This window comes from Hermetia illucens, chromosome 1, assembly GCF_905115235.1.
Source record: "Hermetia illucens chromosome 1, iHerIll2.2.curated.20191125, whole genome shotgun sequence".
In the NCBI taxonomy this organism is placed as follows: Eukaryota; Metazoa; Arthropoda; class Insecta; order Diptera; family Stratiomyidae; genus Hermetia; species Hermetia illucens.
Genome location: NC_051849.1, coordinates 210102170 through 210120169, shown reverse-complemented (window position 1 = coordinate 210120169; position 18000 = coordinate 210102170). Strand labels below are relative to the sequence as shown.

Genomic DNA, 18000 nt, shown 5'->3' with positions numbered 1-18000 from the left:
TACGGCATCACATTTCACTTGCCAGCGCTTCAATTTCCTGTTAGTTTCCTCTGATTCAGTTCTATCAAAATAACCGATATTTCGACAAGCTCTTTTTTGTAAATTTCTAATTTAATTTTTATTCGCCACCCCTTCGTCAATTCTACATTTTATTTATTTATTTATTTTTATTTTATTTATTTTTATTTATTTATTTATAAAAAAACTAAAATATTGTTTTTTTTTTCTATTTCAGGTAAGAACGATAAGCATCACATCCATAAATGTGGTAAGCGTCGAAAACAAAACTTTTCAGTAAAGTGATTGCACGCTAAACTGGGAATGTTTACTGACACCAACAGCACTGTTTGTCTGCACTAATTGTGGAGGTTTTTCATTTTCTGAGATATTAATTATACTCTTTATTGAACCAGAATTGAACGCTTGATACTTGTGATTCCTTTGTCACAAAAAATATTAATCATCCTCCTCCTTTTAACTTAAGACTATTCATCATAGGAGGTCCGATATGGGTAAAGGAACTCGACCCTTTTTTAAAATCAGTTCGTTGTCTGTCTGTTTGCCATTTTTGTAAAGAGGTGGAAATCTTAAAAAAAAACCCCATCACGAAAGATCATGGGAATTTTACCCACTAGAACCACCCCCGACTGTCTGTCTACCCCGTGGAATCACCATTGGGTATCACATCACGGACCGGAGGTACTTCACTTTAGCTAGGTCTCCTTTTTCTCTATGCGTGGAATTCGTACCCGCGCCCTTCTGACTTTTTCCGCTTTTCGCAGTTTATCCTAGATTGCTTCGATGGAGGAGTTGACCGCATGCCAATATCCTTGACATATTAACAACAACGGACAAAATTCGTGATAACATTTCCCCTGGAGTTTCCTTTAGGTTTCTCCTTCCACGAATCTTAGGCATTGACAAGAATACGTGTGTTGGGTGCCCCAGGACCGCATCTCAATTTCAACACCCACGTGAGGTATCAAATTCAGACCTGCAAAGATATTGATGGTACTCTCCATGGGCTGTGAGGAACTGGGTGAGATTGATATGAATCTCTCCCTTTCGTTTTTTCTTCACATGCAATAAGGAAGACATGCACCTTACGTTATATACGTTCGTCATCTTGTCGGCCAAGATGTCAACCGGCATCATTCCCGAGACGACGAATGGCGTATCATTTGAGACGATGCTGAAGGTAGAGCGCTCCTTTGAGGCTGATCTTCTGTAGACCAGACCCAGTTTATGTGCGTTAAATAAAACATTCAGCGCTGTTCTTCAAACTGGGACTGCATACTGGAGGAAGTCACCAGTCTGGCATTCAGTATTACTCTTGTTTGAACCATATTCGTGGGGGATGCTTTTTCGCAAGTATACTCTATGTGCTGCTTAAAATTGGGTTGTGTATCTACCATTGCTCGTTTTGTGTCGTGTTTGGTGGCTTGAAATGATGATAGGACCCCCATTCTAGTACGAACGTAGTTTCTCTTATGGTGCCAGTCCTTAACAGCACCGATTGCTTCGCTTAAGTACAATTCAGTATCTTCGAGATGCTTTGCGACCACAACCAGTGCTATGTCATCGGCGTAACCCACCACCGTGGTCTCCTCCAGAACTAGAAGATCAAGTAAATCATGGTACATGATGGTCCACAGTAGTGAATTCAGTACAGAGCCCTGAGGGACACGCGCGAAGGCAACGTACTACTGGAGTCCATTATCGGTATTAAACCAAACCGCTCGTTCTCGCAAGTAACTATCGACAAGAGTAGCGAGATAGGTGGTAGTACCAGGAGGCCAGAAACTTACGTATAAGGTTCCAATTGGCCGAATTCAATGCATTCCTCACGTTCAGGGTCATCGTCACGTAATATTTGGTAGTACTACTGTTTCCGTAATTTACATTTTTACCCGAGCTACTAACCAATTTGGTGACATCTAGGGTTGATTTGACTTTACGGAACCTTTACTACCGATCTGAAAGGCTTCCTTGAATGAAACAGCCTTAGGAAGCAGAACCAACTTATGCGGTTCCCAGGAAGCAAGGAAGATCCCTCGGATGCTGTGAATAACTCAGCGAACATGCCTGGTTTGGATTTCACGACAATCTTCAGGGCCTTATTCGGTATGCCATCCAAACCGGGGACTTCACTGTCGCCTATTCTAAAGCAGTTCTTCAATAGTTTGTCTGTGGTGAATATCAGAATTGACGTCACATTCAAAGGTGGCTGAAAGCTGTCAATGTCCTCCTCATTTTGGTCTGCTGAGTAGCGAGGTTGAGGTTCTTGCAGGCTTTCTTATAGGCATGCCTCTGATCGATCCTACCTACTTCCCTCTATACAATTCGTCTGTTTCGTTGGCAATTGACTAGTCCACCAGTGGGGGGGGTCTTCTAGTTAGGAACGAGCATCTCCTAAGCACCGTTACGTCATATGGCTTGACGATGCATTTCGTTATATGGCGAATTCTATCTGAATGCTTGCCTTGTTTTGTCTAACCACATCGCCAGAATTGTTTGCTCATCCATTGCTTTTGTAGACGATCCTGATATTCTTTTCGATTTTGACTTTCGGGGTACGGGTTTCCTGCCCTGTGACTCCTTCCGGAGTGCAAAGATGATTGCCTGGTTGTCACTGCACGTGAAGACCTCGCCAACTTGTCAGGACATATTACGGCCCAGTGCTGGGTTGACAAAAGTCAGATCTACGATTGGACCAAACCCTACTCCCTGATAGGAGCTGAGATCATCTACGTAGGCCAGTAGTATATATAACTGGACAAACGCTTCTACCTATCTGTCTGACTGCAACATGAACTTCTCTCAGAGACTGTTGTGTCGAATGACACTAAATTTGGTGGGTAGGTTGGAATTGTTAACGACCCCGCCTGCAGCGTGTAATATCTTTCTACATGAGGTTTAAGAGGAGGGAGTGTCCCCATATATGCCCCCTTCCTCCTTGTACAATTTGTCCTCACCGAATGTGGGATATTAAGTTAAAAGCCTCGGTTAGTACCTTCAGCCGGTGTCAGCTTTCATATTAGTTCTGAACGGGGGGAGTACAAGAGCTGAAAAGTGAGTGCTTGTTTGACGAAGCCATTCTAAGAAACTTCGCAAATCGAAGTTCTGAAAAAATCACGAAGCTGTCTCGTTTGTTGGTTTGAATTCGAGGTAGCGCGCGGCGTCAAGGTGTTTTCTTGATGTCGTAGAACGGTGCTGCGAGGCCGGTTAACAGGCTGTACCTATAACGCCAACGAAGTCGATAATTTCGATGGAACATTATGTGGTCATTTGAAGACCTTGTTGAAGGTGCAATTGGTAACAGGAGGTTTAATCAATTTGGTGGTTTCAGATTTTAATTCTAGCGTGGAAAACCAAGGCTTATTTGGAATTCGTGGGAAGATGTTGGCGAAGTACTTTCCTTCTGTCCTAGAGGTTTATTGATACTCCTCATTCCAGGTGTCCACGACCCTTTTGGTGATTGTTGTCAGTCCGTCGTGAGAGGACGGGAGGAGGTTTGTGTGTGTGCCCGCTAGGTTAGCCCTTTTGGCAGCCTAGTGTGCTAGTTCGTCAATTGGAATCCCGATGTGCGCTGGGGTCCAAATTAGTTAGTCTTCCTCAAGTATGCATGCTGCATCACATAAAGCAGATGGAAGCCAAGATATGTGAGAACATCCACAAGTCGGCAATATTGCAATTTGGAGCTGAGACGGATTAGATGGAATGTTCTGTTCCAATGTGGTTTGGATTTTGGTAGGTGTTCGATCGGTTTGATATGATGAAAGATGTTTCCAGAGGCTTGAGGAAACAGTGCGTGTAACCATTCTCCACTGCAAGGTTTGGATAGGTATTCTCAAAAACTTTCCTGCTCTTTGTTTGCAGTGGGGATCATTCTTTGGTATCTGGGGGGAGATTCGCCCGTAATGGCGAAGATGGCATTCGTCGGGGTTGAACTAATGAGTCCTGTACAACGTCGAAGCTGAGAGGGTGTTAAACTGTTCAGCTTCTTGTTAATGTAACCTGGGCTGGTGGCAGCTTGGGACTGATTAAGCTCCTACAGAGCGTTAAGCTTTTGTTGGGGTAGGGTCAATTTTAATACCGGACACTGTCCGTAGAGCTGGTTATCATTCTGCCAAAGAATTTGATATGGCTGTCGTGTGAGATCATCTGATCTACCCTGGTACCAAGTCCTTCCTTCTGATGTTTGACAAATCTTATGGTGCTGGATTTGTCGATATTAATGGGGAGCGCTAATCTCTAGCATAGGCTGACAAACCTATACGCATAGATCAGATATATTGGTCTGAAATTGGGTATGTCCGTAAGATTTTTGTTTCCTTTTGGAATCGGAACTACGCGGATAATTATCCACTCCGGTGGCACCGATTTCTGCATCCATCGAGAATTTAAAGCCGCTGTCAGAAGTAGTCGAAGATTATATATTATGGCGTTTGTGTCGCGATGAGTGCTTCGATTATATGTTTCCATCTGGCAAAATTGAACGCGTTCTTGATGTCAAGAGTTACCAGTTCACAATATTTCCCTTCATCATAGCTTTTTCTGGCTAGCTGGAAAAGCACTTTGGGTTGACCGGGCCTTCCGGAAGCCAAACTGCCTATTTGATAAATAGCCGCCACTATAAATTAATGAATATAGCCGGTTATAGATTACCCGCTCGAGGACCTTGCCTATTGTATTTAGAAGACAGATAGATCTATAGGAAGTTGGTTCACTTATCGGCTTACCTGTCTTCGGGATCAATACAAGCTTTTGTATTTTCTACTCTGCGGGAAAGGACCCATCTTTTAGACAATCTGTAAATTCCTGCGCGAACATGCTTGGTGCCCTTCTGATTGCCAGTTTCAACGCCTTGTTAGGGATTCTATCAATGCCGGGGGTCGCGGTATTCCGGACACTTTTTACTGCGTCCAAAACTTCCTCTGTGGTTACTAGAGGGATGTCTTCGGCGCTCATTGGTATCATTGTGGAGATTGTTTCCGGATGTTGGGGGGACAATGTTGAAACTATCTCCCACAATAATCTAGGGCACATAATAGGAGGGGACCTTTTGCTTTTTGTTGCCGACATAACCGATTTATACGCTCCTCCCCATGGATCAGAGTCTGCCTCATCACAGAGTCTGTCTGTCTGTGTGTTGCCCGCATTTTTCTAGGAGGCGGTTATAGCAATTGTCATCAAATTTGGTGAAAAAGTGGGAACTGTGAACGCTCACGCATACAGTGAGTTACATTCTTCTAGGTCGAATCTAAGAGAGGGTCCCCTTATATATCCAAAAGGGGTGTGTACATTTTTTTTTCACCAAATATAGTCATGTCGGGTATCAAACGAAAGGTCTCGATTAGTACTTTTCAACGATAGTCTTAGCTTTGACATTTGTTGGAAAGGTGGGAAGTGCGGAGGTCGAAAGTGATCATTTCTTTAACGGACCCATTCTCAGAAACTACACAAGCGAAAAGTCTGAAACAAATCAAAAAGCTGCCACTATATAGTGACTAGGCTCTGGAGTACTCTCCATACCGATATCTGAAGAAATACACAAAACCTTTCATACCTGAAGCGTCCAGCTTCCGGTTTCTCGACTTGTTTTTCTTTTCAATGAGGCTTTATTTCAGTGTCATTGTCATAAAACTCACTGCGCTGCAGGCTGTAAGCTTAACGTATCGAGGTAAACACAATGACAAACACGACCATCCATGATACAATTGGAGGGGGGAAGAGACTGAGAGACTGGCATTCATCAGACTCAACCATCGTAGAAGATGGCTCCGATACTCAACGGCTGGAACCTGCGGTGGTTGAGCATCATTCTCTCGATTCTTGTTGATTCTTGGTTCGAATCTTGGTTGTGTCATGGATGTTTCTGTTGGTCTTTGTGATAGTTCCGCTGTTGTAGGCTTATCGCTTGTATATCATTGGGTGCAATGGGAAGGTATACTAGAAGTGAACCACAGTCTCAGTTGAAATGGACCAGAGCGAAATGGGGTAAGAAACAAACAGCTGGATGCCTTGTTTTCCAGAAAGGAGTGAACCGAAGGCAGTATTATCAAAGTTGTCATATGAAACTGCATTATCATAGCCTTCAATGCATACTGGAAGTCATGGACAAGGAGGAAACATAGCGGAATGAAATTATCTTATAGTACGCCGCTTAAGATATGAATTTCAATGAATGTGTTGTAACAACTCCTATCCAACACTAATCACCAATCACTCAAAATTGGCAGCTTCAACAACATGTCCATAAATCGGTTTATTTTCTCTCCACCTTTCTCTGATATTACCTAACAACTTTTGATCAATTAAACGTTTTTTACTCCTGAATTCAATGATCAATGTCCAAGTTATCTCGTCAACTTGTAGCCAACACGGGCTCATGTTGTAATTACTATCAAATAGCAAACATGACTTCATCCCAAACTTTCGCGCACACATCACATCACCATCATCACGGCAATGCCTCAATTAGCGAAATCATTGGAGAGAAAAAGGTGAGTGAGTCGAGTGCCAATAAAACACCTGACAAATCCTCTATCAGAGAAGCCGATCCACATCAACAGTCATTACCTGAGCCTAATGCAATGCAATTTATTTATTTATTTGTTCCAAGCCTTCTTGTGAGGTTGCAAAACAACTTTCATCTTTTAAACGGGCTGGGAGCTGACTACACACGTATCATATCAGGTGAGACGAGGTGCGCTGAATGGCGGTTATCTAGTAGCCACACGGCAATGATGTGGTCACAGTTTTTTTTTTTTTCAACCCATGGAAGTCACCGTCCCGCACCCTCACGCCTAAGGTCTTTTGTAAATATTTCAACAAGTTTGGTTTGACTGAAAGATGCAAGGAATTACTCATCGAATGGACGTGATATCATATCAGCTGCCAGATACATAGATACTCTGGTGGTTGTCGCACCTTGAAATGAGTCATCCGACCTGGTGGTGAGGGTTTCCCTCATTTACTCACCGTCGGTTTCTATTTATCTGGGTAAAATTGGAAATGCGACCATCATTATGATACGAGAACTCTCTTTGATGACCGGTAATTACGCTGTTACTTTGAGGTAGGTGGCACAAGCATGCTTCAGTAATTCAATTGCTTTGACGAGTCCTTTGGGGCATGAAGTTTGAAATGAGCTTCTGAAGCGGAGATAATGCCTTGAGGGGTTGAGTTTTAATATGTGGCATAGCATGTGTGTTGCATGATTGAAGGGTGCCCTTCGAGGTAGTTTGATTGTTGATAATTGATAGTCAAGGTAGGCAGGTATCACTCTCTAATACGCATTCTGTATGGGTACTCTGCATTATGTAGTAGTAAAAGGACAATAAAATCTAACCCCGGAAGAAGCATCTCCGCATGTCACGCTTACCACCAGCCATCCCAAGAGTTCTCACTCCATGAAATTCGAATTTTCTAAGGTGAAAAATGATTTAATCAATAAAATACATTCTGTCGACAATAGTTCCTGCACTTGACATATCAAAATGCAAGACCAGAATATCTAAGTAGCTGCACACCATGCAGCACGGCCAAGGATCCATCGCCGGTGGGTCCATTGGACATCATGTGTCATGTTTCAATAAGAAATCTAGCAACTGTCCCCTAATCGAGGTGCTGAAGCGAACACTAGTGCATCGGTCACTATACCCGTGCAACAACCCCCACAGAACAATATGAAGACACTTCAATAATTCACTTTCATGGCCAATATATTTCTCAAATGAATTTCAAATCATATCTACGTGACTGCACCGTCCCAGAGGAGCCTCAGTTGAATCGGGGTCTCGGGGATGGTACTACCTCGTCATCGACGTCCAAACGTTGTTGGTTGCAACTCCCATAGCCGGATTTGCGTAGAGACGACATATGATGCATAAAAACGATAATCTGGAGGCTCCCCATGCCGGCAAGGCGGTGGAAAACATACATCATAAATGTCTGATATATGGGCAGGTGATGCAAGAGTCTTGGAAGGCAACAGACGGACTATGTGGTAAATGGTTAAAAATAAAATTAAAAAAAAATTGCTGGTGGTTTTTCAAAGAACGACGGCTTGCATCCCACTTAAATGATGGAAGGATTGTGGTAGAAATGGGCCCATGAACAGATAGGAAGCCTAAGGGGGAATATAAATGGTTAAATGTTTGATCGGTTGAAATATAGTGAAATTGCAGCATAAGACAAGTTACCTCGCTTCAGACTATCATCCATTGAAGAAAGTACATGGAATAGTTGAGACTATTATCACTTCCGGAAACAGCGCAAAAAGATACATTTGAAAATGATCTTGGTTAAATAAATGACGAGCTCAAATCCTTCTTTCTCTGAAAAGGGACACAACAATGGATTTGAGCACTCATTAGGACCAAATATTTGATTCGATTTCCTTGAGATGTCTCCTGTCTAATGGAGTCTTCTAAAAATGGCGCATCTCATAAAACCTCTTCACCTCCTCTCATCTTTTCAGAAGTTTGTCAATCCTTTACCTCCTTGAGGTGCTCCCCGAGACCTGTTACCACTTTCCTTCTCGTCTGTTCATGGTTCGCTTTATTACAATGTGTTTGTCTTCCAAATTTCAAGGTCAATAAGGTCATTGGTTGATCCGAGAAAGGTCCTTATCTCTATGTCCCCGCTACGGAAAGCAGCGTCCAAAGTTTCCCCAGCTTTCACTTCAACGAAAGGGATTGATTAGATTTCGGTACTGGTCCCATTTTAAGCCGCCAATTCGGATTAGGTAAGGTGGCCGCTTGCCATCCTCTTACGCTTAGCAATCAAACTGATCTGGTGACATCCAAAATGTAGTTGCCTCTTTGACTACGTCCTTCGAGGGAGGGTTAGCATCCGATGGATCATGTGATTGAAAGAAGCGACTTTGGTCTCGGTTGGTTTCTTATAGATTTCTTATGTCTTCTGTTCCTCAATAGCAGATCTAAGAATGGTAGTTTCTCTTCCTTTTCCATCTCCAGGATGAATTCAATAGCTGGAAGCAGTTCATTAAAAGAGATAAGTGTGCTTTAGGCGTCGTGTGTTCCGAACCTAGTAGAGATGCCATCCACATACCTCATCCATCCATCCATCCAAATCTTGGCATCAGACCGGTCGACGTTAACTCTATTCCAGTTAGACATGAATATTTTGCTGATGAACAGGGTCCTTTTCACTGCTTAGGTGACTACTTCTAAAGGTGAAGCAGTTTTCTTCCATGCTGATTCTGACTAATTCCATGTATTGCTTCAGCTTACCTTTCCATTGTGAGCCATTAAGTGTTGGTGAACCTCTAAATGCTCTATAGAGCGGTCACCTTTTTAATCGGGATACTTAGAGACGAAACCTTGACATCAAAATACTTCGTCTGTCATGAGCTCCCTAATCAACTGAAGAGTCTGGGAGGATTCACCTGAATTCCAGTTCGATTTGATTTGAAACTATTTCTCTATATCCTGAAATAACTTTACTAACCATTTGACAATTTGATCCGTTTTTTACATTTGACAGACCAGTATGTTTACAGAAAGCTCCCAAATCACATCCCATCCCCCGCTGTTGTTTTAGTTCGCCCGACTAGGGATCCGTACCTTGTTTGCCCACTATTGTTCCTGAAGACTAGCTGCTGTAAAAAAACAAACCAACTCGCCACGATGAACGAGGAAGACCCCTTTAGTTACTCATTTCACAACAAGTGCCTTAGTCTCAACCTTTGATCCGTCCTCCAACAGCAGAGTCAGAACCACAATTGCAGAGACTTTGCCGATCGATAATCCTCCTACTCCTGAAACTACTATACTTGTTTTCTTTTGGCCAGTCTCAGTTTCTGAACCAGATCCTCAGTTAGCTACTTTGGCTTCCCTGGTCCACCTGGCACCGAACTGCGACCGAGCGTCCTTCATCTCTCGATTTCACCTTGACCACTGTTATGGGAAGTATTGTGCTCAAATGCGATGTTAGGGTAGAATTCTCGGCATGATGAGACGTGCTGTCTTGCGGGAAAGCATTGTCCTCCCTTCCCTGATTCTTGCATATTTCTCAGTTCAGCGCCTTACGCTTCTAGCATTCAGTTTCATGCCAAAACTTATAGGAGGCGCAGAACGCACAAAGTTTGTAATGCCTTAACAGTTCCACCTTATTATCGGTGTCTAGTAATTTCGGGCATCTGAGAACCCGATGATCCTCCGTACATATATAGATCTGAAACGATTTTTTAGCTTCCCCATCATTCTTTGGAGCGAAGGGAATCTCCCTGGGGCCTATTTTCCTTCCACCGAGGTTCTCCTTCCTTTTCTTTGTATTTTGATTTGAACCTATGACTGTCAGCGACCCACACGCCCCATCCCATCCAGGGGTCATTATGATGTAGCGATTCTTCAAAAATTGGTCGGCATCATCTACGATGACGGGTTGTTTGGGGCTCTTCAGAGATGAGTCGAATTCCCTTCAAGGGAGGGTACATCCATTTTCCGGGTGAGAATAAAGGAGATGAAAGGCACACCCACTTCTCAATTAAACGCAGCGTTTCCTAAATTTTGGGCCACTGATCTTATGGCATCATGTGCTTTGCCAAGTGTGTTGGGGTCTTTCTGAGTGATTGACGGAAGATCCATGAGGGTCTGAATCTCCTTTTCAACCAGCGCTTTATATCAGTTCTCCTCGTACACATCCAAGTGCCCCACGACCCGCTTCGCATCACCCTTTAGATTGTTTCTTCATCAATCGTTCCCCCAGTCAGATATCCGAACCCTCGTAGGCGGAATTAAAAATGCTCCGGAACAACTCAAAACCTTCTGGGATCAAACATGGACCCAATCGGCCAAATTGCCAAATCTGTAATATTGTATTCCAAACGAAAATACTGGTGATACTGGAATTCTGTCGATGACTGAGGTATGATCCGAGCCCCAAGCGTAACGTAGTCAGTCGCAAGATGAAGGAATATCTTGTTTGCATTTGCACGGGTCTGGAACAGGAATTCTCGGGTTTGACGTTTCTGACCTGCCCCACCAGCCTGGAAAATGTCGTCACTTCTAGCGCGAGAGTAACTTTAAGCGTGTCGTCCAGACTGTTCAGCGCATCTCAGCACTGCGCCATCCTCTCTGGAGGAAAATGTCATTAAGTTCAAGGTCGTAATGGCGATTTGGCAGGAAATCAGAAGGACGTATTACGTTTGAGGGTGCTCTTGCCCTCGACCGACCTCCAGTACCCGCAGTACCTGCATTTAGAATGCAATAAGGCTTTCTTGGGAGACCACACGACCCAACTACACTGTTCATATCCAAGAATACTCTCGTCCTGACTCCCATAGAACACTTTTCGTCGGTAAAAATACTGCCTCGTAACCCTGCAATACATCTTTGGTCTTCCACTATGACTTAGTTGGAAAACCCACCGCAAAATACCTCTTGCAGCAAGACTTTCGGGTGGCGTAGTTCGTTTGAACTGCTAAGAGTTCCCGATATACTTTATTTAAGGCTTTGTTCCCTGGCTTCCAGATTTACGGAATCTGACAGCACTGCCTGATACAGCATATTTATTATGAAGATTCACGGGAGAAGGTTCCGAAATTTCAATGAGTTAAATTCATGGTTCCTTTTATAATTTTTCCTGAGATTCGTATTCTTCGTGCATCCGAAAAAAGTATAATCATTGATCTCCCTTATTTCACATGCGCCAAACTAATTCCAAAAAGTGGTTCCTTATAAATATGGCTTCCGCAAGATTTAGATTAGGACAAGTGACATAAATCGATGCTTACCAAGGATACCGTGAACATGTTTCAGCAAAGCAACGTCGCTTAATCGAAGAGATCTGCTTTTAGTCCTCATCCTCCCAAGCTGGCAGATCTGCGACTGCTGGTCTACCATGGCTATGAGCATATTTAGCTGGCAAGCATATTCTATCGTTTAGCTCCTTCCTGCGGATGAAGGAAAGACTATTTTTGGCAAACGGGCATATGTCATTGAAAGTAAGAAGCTTTTGGGTCTTAACTCTAATCGGCTCTTTAGCTACCGGCCCCTTTCTCTCCCTTTAGCCCAAATCTTGCTCTCTTTGTCTCATTTGCTTGGCCCAATGGAGATGGCTTTGCTACAGAGGCAGACAGTGATACAAAAGTGACTTCATGACCTACCAAAAACCGCTGAATTGTTGAGAAAAAATTGTAGAGAAGCGCGGTACTCTTTGGTTAAGGCAAAAGACCTGCTACAGTAATAATTTCAGGCTAAGAGTTCTTTTAGGGAATTCTGTCAATATTGGAGCTTGAGGTTGGTTTTCCTGTGATACCTTCAGTTTATTTTTCAACCAAGTTCTTCTTCAGGGCGCAGGTGACTAGGCCTTTGCTATAACAATTCCAAAGAAGTGGATATACATTGAAATCAGCTGTGGCGCAAATTTAATCTAGGCATCAGCAGGCGTCTGCGGGTGAATTGAGTCGAAAGAAGAACGCAGGATAAAACCAGACAATTTGGAAGCATGATCGACGATGTCGTTGAAGTAGGGGTTGAAACGCAGATTGTTGTCGGAGGTTTCATCTAGGCCTGGGAATGAGCTCAGAAATGATAGAATCTGTCCACCAAGAGAGTAGGAAAACGATGTTGAGGAGAATTTAACTTAACTAACTTCAGTGACAGCGCACAAAAGTGCCTAAACTGGATCGTGCCATTCGTTGCAGTTGAATAGGGACGAAACAGGAGCAAACAGGTCAAAGGTATTTGTTTAGTGCAAGCATGGACAGTGAGGAAAGGGCGAAGGTATAAATGATAAGGGGCCTAATATAGAGCCTTCCAGAAATCCAGAAGAAAGACAGAAGCAACGAGATGAATAACCATTCAAAGAAAAGATGTGGAAAATATCACTTTTCAAAACTCTTAATCCTGCGTTAAGTTACCTAATATGCGATATCAGTTGATTGATGCCAAAACTAAATTGAGAACGTTGAAGTTGGCTTTGCAGAAACTTACTTAGCTGGTGTTCGCGCAACATTGGAATTGGGCTGAAAAAACTTCGTTTAGAATTCAGGGACTAGATGAGAGGTGTCAATTTTGACGTTTCTCGGTTGTGGTCCCCGGATCCCTCATCCTTGGGTAAGCATCCAAGTTGCAAAACATATGACTTGTGGTTTCATCCAGGGCAGAGACCACTCATCAGAGGCAGAGGTAAGGCAGCATCTGGTGGGTTGCCTCTAGCCTGGAAGAAACCACAAGTCATGTGTTTTGAACCTAAATTCAAGTTGTTGATTTTTCGCCTCTATGTGTCTTTTCCAGGTGACTCTTCTATCGAGGTGTATCCCCAGGTATTTGACGTGATCCGATTGGGGTATAGCGATGTTGTTGATCTTCACCTGAGGACAATTGCTTTTCGCAAAGTGAAAGTTACTTCGACTCGTTAACTTTGATCCTCCAGATGCCCTTAGATGCCATTCCAAGTGCAAAGAAGCTATTTTTGGGGTTTACATGCGGTATTGTCAGCGAAGGTAGCTGCGATGGTTAACCCGCTAACAGGCAAATCGGCCGTGTACATAAGGACCGAGTACGTTGCCCTGAGGAAGTCGTGCTCTAATCTAATGTTGCTCACTGAAAGTATCTTTGTATTTCACCTCGAATCGGCATTTCGTTAAATACAATGTAAATAGATTACGGAAGCAACCAGTGAGTAGTCATTTCATTTTGTTTAGAAGCACTACGTACCAAACCTTGTCGAATGCTTCCTTGCATCTAGAAATACTGCTGGACAATATCTTCTGCCTTCATGAAAGAAGTAACTAAATCATACCCTGGAACCTGTTTAGGGTTGACTTTTTCTTTAATAATGCTTTCAACATCTTTCAGGGAAGTTTGCAGATGGCTTAGCCTGGTGGTAACTGGACAACTGGGAAGTTCAAATGGCATCTGTAAATGGATTGGTTAGAATACTTCTTCCAAGTGGGTTGCGAATCCTTTTACTTTGTCCTCATTACTTTTAGCCCGATTTCCTGCGGTAATTCTTAGCGGGGACTCTCTGATCGTTGGTCTATTAATCTTTTTAGCAGCTTTCCACAATGAATAGTCACTGAATTTAGCAGGAGACAGCCCGCCTAGGAACAGTTGAATATCAGACTCCTGATCACCCATAAGCACCGATTTAAGCTGTGTTGTGGTTTCATTGAGTCTTCTTCTTACTTGGGAAGGCCTATGTAGTTGCCATCAAATAGTGAAGACTTAGAATTAGCCAGTTATATAGAACGAAGAGGGAGTCTTCTTGCTCTGAAATTTATCCATGAATTGTTGCTCTTGTTTGGTTTGATGAACACATCTTGCTGTCATGACTGGAGGGATCAAGAATTACCGATTAAGCCTTATTCGTGAGGATAAATCAAGCAGTTAGGGTCGCTGTCCCTTATAAGCTTGCCCTACGAGAATAATGAAGGCGAGCTAACTTTACTCTTGTTGTGCCCCATTCCTTCGTTCGAGGGAGTAGCTTGGAGATAAAGGAGTATTTTGGTTGGGAAGACCACTTTCGACCCGCTACTGTCTGCTGAGTTGTCAAAATTTGAGATGACGCATACCTTTCGACGATGCCTCGTGTTTTTCAAAGAAAATTCAATTCTTAGCTTCAAGAGTCCAACCAATTAGTGCCTCAAAATTTGACTATGTTTCCATTGTGCCCTGTAACTCCAAGCCTAGCCATTATAATAGTCAGAGTGATATGTTGCTTGGATGTACTATAAAATACTATCGCACAAGATTCACATTCCAAAAAATTCGGGTAGCTGGAATCGCTTATCCCTCTCTTCTCTTTCCATTTTATGTAAAAGGACGCTACCTTCAAGAATCCATTACTTGCCTTAATAAAATTAACAACCTGTTGGTTGGAGGACGCCCAAATCCCATCCAAAATAGCCCCAGCACTTACTTAATCGCTCTTAGCCTAAGCTTAATCGAAATCTTTCCTCACCACTTTTCGCAACGAAACCAACTCCAAAATGAACGTCTATATCCCTCTTAAAGCGCAACATCTGCAGATACTAAACATTAAAGAACAAAACGATTCAAAATGCGTAGACACTGCAGCCATTTGACTCTATGTACCAGAGCCGCCATATGTCCATTACGATTACCAGCCTGGTGCCACCAGTCGACAAGGGATTAGGGTATGTAATCCTCAAGACATTTAAATCTACGTAAAAATGACTCCACAGATTCCACCAAGATAGTCGGATTCTACCTTGATTCATGCTTCCAATCCTGGTGACATTTAATTTTTCAATGTTCACTCCAAGAGGTACTACCAAATCCGACCGTCTGGGGTGAAAATTGAGAGGCGCCACCGAGCCTCCATGAGTAGGCGTTTATTTTCGCTGAGCGTTTATTGTTAATTATGTAGACTGGGTACTGGGTATGTATCTATGACTATCCAGTAATCAACTCGTGCCGGAGGAAGGAGTAGGAGTTTAGAATGTCGTATAATTTCTATGGATATTTTGTCCTGGGACCAAAAAAAAGTGCTACAGTACATGCAGACCAATTAGACCTGCGGCGAGTCGACACTTTGAACAATAACGTCGGAGAAAATGGTAATGACGGCATAGGGCCAAGCCTACACTTTTTTTTCCTTCGAGATACTAAATGATATGGAAATAATGTGAAGTTGATACAATCACGCCTTTCTCCTTGAACGTCGACCAGCTTCGCCATATTTTCAGTTGACTAAAATAGTACGTACTTTAGGTAATGAGGTTCTATGTACGTAATTATGAAGGGGGAGGCAGAATCCTAATGCAACAAGAATAATTTCACTCAGAAGAAGAACAATTCAACTAAGACTGAATGGAAGGAACTTCGGAAAATGGCAGGAACTTTGTTAATATTGCGAAGCAGAAACGAGAAGTGATGCATGCTTTATAGAAGAAAGTGGTGCTACCAAGCCGAAATTGAAACTGTTACTCAAAACTTATGAAGAAAAACAACAAAGCGCCATGAATTCATTACAATCATCCGGAAAATACGGAAAATGAAAGGCGAATCGCCTGGAGAACTTTTGCAATCTTCACAATGCAAGATTGAAGCACGAATATAAAGTTTCATTAAGCATATGAAGCCATAACCGAATCTAATATGCCGCCCTTCTCCATTTTCATCAGAAAACCAGCAAATTCAGACTTTTCCTCAGATTTTATCGATCGTGTAGTACCACCAACATTGAAATCCCATAAACCATATAAAGTACTGAACCAAGAAAGCCGCCACCCGCAATGAACAAGATACAAAACAATTTCTTGACGAACAATTCCACCATGGCTGACTTGACTTGAGCTTCCTATCTCCCTATGTTCCCTGGGCAAATTTATATAGTATAATTTCTGAGCCAGCTGGCATGGTGGGGGGGGCCGGAAGGAAAGGAAAAAGCCCTACAGGGACATAATAGCGAATAGGTTTTTGTGCTTTGTATGCACCATGAAAATTTTCCAAAAGGCTTCACCACGCCAAGTCGAGAGACAGCCAAAATGGATGCTGTTCTGTGCAAGATTCGTGATTGCTTTGTTATTCTTGCGGGAGGCAATTTCAGGCTGCAATTTCGTAAAGTACGAAGTGGGAGGATTTTCATTTCGACTGAACTGAATGCAAGAGAATTCTTTGTGGACATGGGTATCAAGTTCCAGCGTCAGGTCTTCCTCTCTACCTTGACAATAAAGTGGGAGGATGATGATGAGACTTTGCGATGAGATGGATTTGTGTATTATTTTATCGTTTACTGAAGGGGATATAATACGGAATCATTGCTTCCAGTGGTGCAAAAATGAGATTTTGAATGGTAAGACCTGGTTGATGGGTTTGTGATATGTCTTCCATATCTATGTACCAAGGGAGCGTGATTGTAAGTGGTCATAGGTTTTTATAAAACTGAGTCCCAATCCAACAAAAGTTCACTGGATCCGGTTAAATATATAGACAGATTTGAGATTAACATAAAAAGGAAAACCATTTAATATTCGCAAATCCGTTACAACTCCAACTATAATAAAGTATGCAATAACGACGCCCTTCGGTTGGCTGCTCCAATTCGACTGCTCTGTCACTAACCGAATAAGCGCCTCTGGTAGTGAGAGTTTTTGTCACCTGAAGTGGAGTACGCTTGACTCGCTACATAACTCCCCCTCGAGTGATGGAGTCACGTGAGATTAGAAATATCACTTTTCGCTGCTCTGCGGGTGGTACACATGTCTGATGTGCTGCGGACGCAGTTTGAATGGGCTCAAGATAGCAGGTGACTGGTGCGGGGCAAGTGTTCTGCGACTGCAGTCGGTACTGCCTCTACTTGAGCTGGAATCAGAGGTGATGAAGAACTTAGTCTGTAGACTGGTGTGGTTGCCCTGGAGACGAATGAGGCCGTCTTCTTCGTAGGCCGAAACTTAGCCGATGGTCGAGCAACTGCATGTGCCTTTTCTGTTGGCTGGGAAATCGTAGGTGGCTTTTTCACTGGGGTTTCTAGTTTATGACCTGCTGCTGGGCCTTAGTTCGAAAGGCCGTGTTGTTGGCTGACTTTATTCCGACTGCGACATCGGATTGTCCACGTCGTATTCCAGGAAGGCTGGTTGCAGCTTCAGTTCAGATATGGGGTTGTTCTAATTCGCTTCCATCCCAGTGCTTTGGCTAAGGCAGTGAAAAGTGACGATTCAAACTAAGTGCCCTGATCCGTAGTTATAATTCTAGGCGCGACACCCACGTCGCGAAAAGTGTTTCATACTGGTCTGCCAGTGGTGTGGCTTCCGGCCAACAGGAGAAGCTGTCCAACATCGTCAAACAACACCTGTACTCGCGTGAAGGGGGAAGGAGACCCAGAATGCCCAAGTGAACATGCTGGAATCTTCCGCCGGGCGCTTCGAATGATTCGTACGGGTTTTTGTATCCGTCTTTTGCCTGAATACATAGATCAACGGCTTATGATCCGTCTTGATGACAAAGTGCTCGCCCTCCGAAAATGACGGAAGTGCCGAAGGCTGCAGTAGATGGCCAACAA

The 18000-nt window shown here is 43.2% G+C and overlaps 1 protein-coding gene across 7 annotated transcripts in view; it reads left to right on the top strand.

Annotated features, from left to right (window-relative positions):
• The window catches only part of LOC119652409 (rap1 GTPase-activating protein 1), a 677182-nt gene that overhangs the window by 581768 nt on the left and 77414 nt on the right, over positions 1-18000 (top strand). The window contains exon 2 of one of the 7 annotated variants that reach the window (XM_038056557.1): positions 236-268. The exons of the other annotated variants lie outside the window; for them this stretch is intronic. Coding sequence (XP_037912485.1) covers positions 236-268 — 33 coding nt within the window. The remainder of the gene's footprint in view (positions 1-235; positions 269-18000) is intronic. 7 annotated transcript variants of the gene reach the window in all.